Below are 3,741 nucleotides of genomic sequence, written 5' to 3'. Positions count from 1 at the left end.
TCGTTCAGTAATAAACTAAATTCGTTAGTTAAAACACAACTTTTCATTTTGGTGCCGAAACCTAAATTGAACACAAATTAAAATGTCTCATATGGACAGATCAAATCAGCGTCCCTCTGAGATGTCGAACCAACCAGTACACAACACACAATTAGCGAGGCTCAACCGACTGAAGAAATGCGCTGAAAATTTTTACAGTGAGGAGTCGCACAATGAATTTCAACTAAAAAAACGCTTGCAATTACTCGATCAGGAATATGTGAATTTCTTCAATACTCATGACCAAATAACAGCCACCATCCTGAAAGGAGAAGAAAACCTGCCTTATTTTTCGGAAAACATTCAAGAAGAATACGACAACACTTTCGTGAGTATTTATTCGGCAATTGAAGAAACTCTGCAAAATATGTATGCATCGAAGGAACCAGTTTTGGGTGCACCATCGAAAAAACTTGATTCAAAATTGCCACCGTTGAAACTGCCAACATTCTCCGGAAAGTACACCGAGTGGAATTCATTCAAGGACCAGTTCAACGCCCTTGTGCATGATAATTCACAACTAGCCGCTGTGTCCAAGATGCAGTACCTGTTCGATGCATTGATTGGTGAGCCTTTTGACGTTGTCAAACATCTTCCAATCACCAACACCAATTATGAGCCTGCATGGCTACTGCTCACTACGCGATATGAAAATAAAAGAGCAATTTTCATGGACACGATGCAAATGCTCCTCACATTTCCACGCAGTAAACACGAATCAGTTTTAGAGCTGCAAAAATTGGCGACAGTAGTGAACGATACAATTCAAGGACTGAAAAACGTTGACATAGTCGTATCGGCAGTTGATTCTGTGATCGCATACCTTGCCATCGAAAAACTACCTTTGGAAACAAGAAAAGAATTTGAGAGAGGGGCTGTACAAAAAGAAGAGCTGCCAACGGTCAGTGATGTCACCCAGCGCATTGAGCAAAGTTTGCGGACTTTGGAATTGCTGAAAACCGAAGAAAAATCTAATCAGAGTAAGCCGAATTCTGAAACGAAAAAATCTGTGAAATTGCTTCACATGAAAACAAAGCCTACTCAAATGACAAAGCCTGAAAATCGAACTTCATCGCCGAAGCAAACAAATCCAATGAAGTGTCCTTTATGTTCTCTTGAACATGCTGTTTATTCGTGCCCAGAGTTCCTGGCCAAGTCTGCTCAAGAGAGATCAGCCGATGTCGTGCGATTGAAGCTATGTTTTAACTGTTTGTCCGACACTCATGTCGTGATCAAATGTTTGAGTAAGCGCAACTGTATGCAGTGTGGAAGTCGTCATCATACGTTGCTACATCCACCAGTTCAAAAAACTTTGTTTAATGATGCCACATCTCCTGAACCAAGCACATCAAAGGGAATTCATACCTCGAAAGTGAACGATTGCCCGGTATTCAGAAGAACTCTTTTGGCAACAGCTCTAGTCAAGGCGCATGCATCAAATGGTGAAACGTTTGTGCTACGTGCTCTCATCGACCTAGGAGGAGAAGCCAATGCAATCAGCGAAAATGCGTCTCAGCTTCTAAAACTCAACAAAACAAGATGCAAAATTGACGTGACACATTTGGACAATGCCCAATCTTCCAGCAACGGCTATGTTTCATTCACTATCAGCTCTCTTCATTCAAAGTTCACAACCACCGTCGATGCTCTAGTGATGAAGTCACTCATTCAACGACTGCCATCCAAGCAGCTCCTTTATGCGGATTGGCCTCACATACGAGGCATTCAATTAGCAGATCCAAAATTCAATCACCAGATTCCGGTCGACTTGGTGTTGAACTCTGAAGTTTATGCTGATATCTTTCGTCCTGAGATCCGGAGAGGTCCCAAAGGCACTCCATTAGCCCATGATACTGAATTGGGTTGGATTCTGTTTGGAGCTACGTGTGAAGGAGAAAGACCTCAAACTTCTACCTCAATTAACGTCTCACGCATTGATACCTTGCTACACAAATTTTTTGAGACAGAAGAAGTTCCTGAAAGACGTCAGTTTACTGCGGACGAGCAGTTTTGTATTGATTACTTCAAGCAGCATACTCGAAGAGCTGATGATGGTCGTTATATTATCAAACTCCCATTTCGCACTGATCCAACGGCGTTTCTGGGCAAGTCACGTGACGCAGCGCTGAGACAGTTTCTTCAATTTGAACGCCGCTTTGCCCGAAACGAAAAACTAAAACGAGCTTACCGAGATGTGATCCATGGATACTTGGACAGCGACCATATGGTTTTACTATCAAACACCGAAAGCGATTGTTTAGCCTTCAATGAAAGTGGTTTGCCTGTGTACAATTGTTTCTACCTTCCACACCATGCTGTTATCAACGAGCTCAGTTCATCTACACCTGTTCGTGTTGTTTTCAACGCTTCAAAGCCATCAACAAACGGAAATTCGTTGAACGACATTGTCTTTCCTGGACCAGCTCAAAAATCTCATCGCAATTTTACTCAACTGGCGTTGTCATCGAATCGTTTTCATGGGAGACATTAAGCAGATGTACCGACAGATACGATTGCACGATGATGATACAACCTTTCATCGCATTTTGTGGCGTGATGATCCATCTGAAGAGATCAGAGAATACGGTATGAAACGGTTGACATTCGGGACTAACTATGCACCTTGTGGAGCCATACAAACTGTGAGAGATTTAGCTGAGACGAACGAACCGACATATCCAGAAGCAGCTAAAATTATCAAGAAGGACATCTACGTCGATGATATCATTTCTGGTTCTCATGATCTTCCCTCAGCTCTTCGCTTGCAGAAGGAAATCATCGAAATTTTTAAATCTGGATGTTTCGATGTTAAAAAATGGGCGAGTAACACCAACGAGCTTTTGGAAGTCGTACCACCTGAAGACCGTGAAGTGTCCATACCGCTATCGTTGAATCCTGACAAAACGGTCAAGACGTTGGGAATCTATTGGAACTCCAAATCGGACGCTTTGAATTTCAAATTCAAGTACGATACAGACGGGCCACTAACGAAACGCTTCGTTTTGTCAAACATCGCTAGACTCTTTGATCCCATGGGACTGCTTGCACCTATCACCGTCAAGGCTAAGCTCTTCATGAAACGAATTTGGGCTTCGCAATGTGATTGGGATGAATTAATTTCGTCTGTAATCGCTGATGATTGGAAAAAATTCGTTGCTCAATTCACACTGTTTCCATCGTTTGAAATTCCTCGATGGATTCAAACAACACCAGACGCATGTTTGCAACTTCATGGCTTTTCTGATGCCTCAACCGATGCGTATGGAGCGGCCATTTACATACGCTGTGTGAGTGAAGACGGAGTTATCTCAACGCGTTTACTAATAGCTAAGTCCAAAGTCACTCCCAGAGTCTTACAAACTATACCTCGACTGGAACTTCGTGCTGCCTCACTCTTGGCTTTGTTAATGGCATACGTACTGCGATCGCTTCGCCATCACCATTTCGATCCAACCAGCATTCATTTCTGGACGGATTCGAAAGTTGGTTAGCGCTACCACAAAACCATTGGCCTGAGTCGAGCGAATTTTCCATCAATCAATCTGACAACGACTTGATTCGAGGCGAACTCAAGGCCACCATGCTAGTTTCGATTCCGAGCGAAGAGACTCCAACCGAGAAATTGCTGAGCTATTGTTCCAGCTACACTCAACTTTTGCGTTACACTTCTTGGCTTAGACGCTTCTTCAGATTCATCAAAAA

At 42.9% G+C, this 3,741-nt stretch overlaps 2 protein-coding genes across 2 annotated transcripts; both read left to right on the top strand.

The window, feature by feature from the left end:
- Window positions 1-406: 406 nt before the first annotated feature.
- Window positions 407-2,530, top strand: LOC129571127 (uncharacterized). Its single transcript, XM_055450889.1, has one exon. The coding sequence runs from the start codon at window positions 407-409 to the stop codon at window positions 2,528-2,530; it is 2,124 nt and encodes a 707-aa protein (XP_055306864.1).
- A 4-nt stretch (window positions 2,531-2,534) lies between these two features.
- Window positions 2,535-3,530, top strand: LOC129571126 (uncharacterized). The gene has a single exon (XM_055450888.1). The coding sequence runs from the start codon at window positions 2,535-2,537 to the stop codon at window positions 3,528-3,530; it is 996 nt and encodes a 331-aa protein (XP_055306863.1).
- Window positions 3,531-3,741: the final 211 nt, after the last annotated feature.

Source organism: Sitodiplosis mosellana, unplaced genomic scaffold (genome assembly GCF_009176505.1).
Source record: "Sitodiplosis mosellana isolate CC-2019 unplaced genomic scaffold, AAFC_SMos_1.0 Smas_scaffold_1373, whole genome shotgun sequence".
NCBI lineage: Eukaryota > Metazoa > Arthropoda > Insecta > Diptera > Cecidomyiidae > Sitodiplosis > Sitodiplosis mosellana.
Note: the sequence above shows the minus strand (reverse complement) of the source record. Positions and strands in the feature narration are given on the sequence as shown.

What these genes read in the sequence shown, in the direction of transcription:
- LOC129571127 (XM_055450889.1), top strand. Translation starts at nt 407, where the DNA reads ATGTATGCATCGAAGGAACCAGTTTTGGGTGCACCATCGAAAAAACTT.
- LOC129571126 (XM_055450888.1), top strand. Translation starts at nt 2,535, where the DNA reads ATGTACCGACAGATACGATTGCACGATGATGATACAACCTTTCATCGC.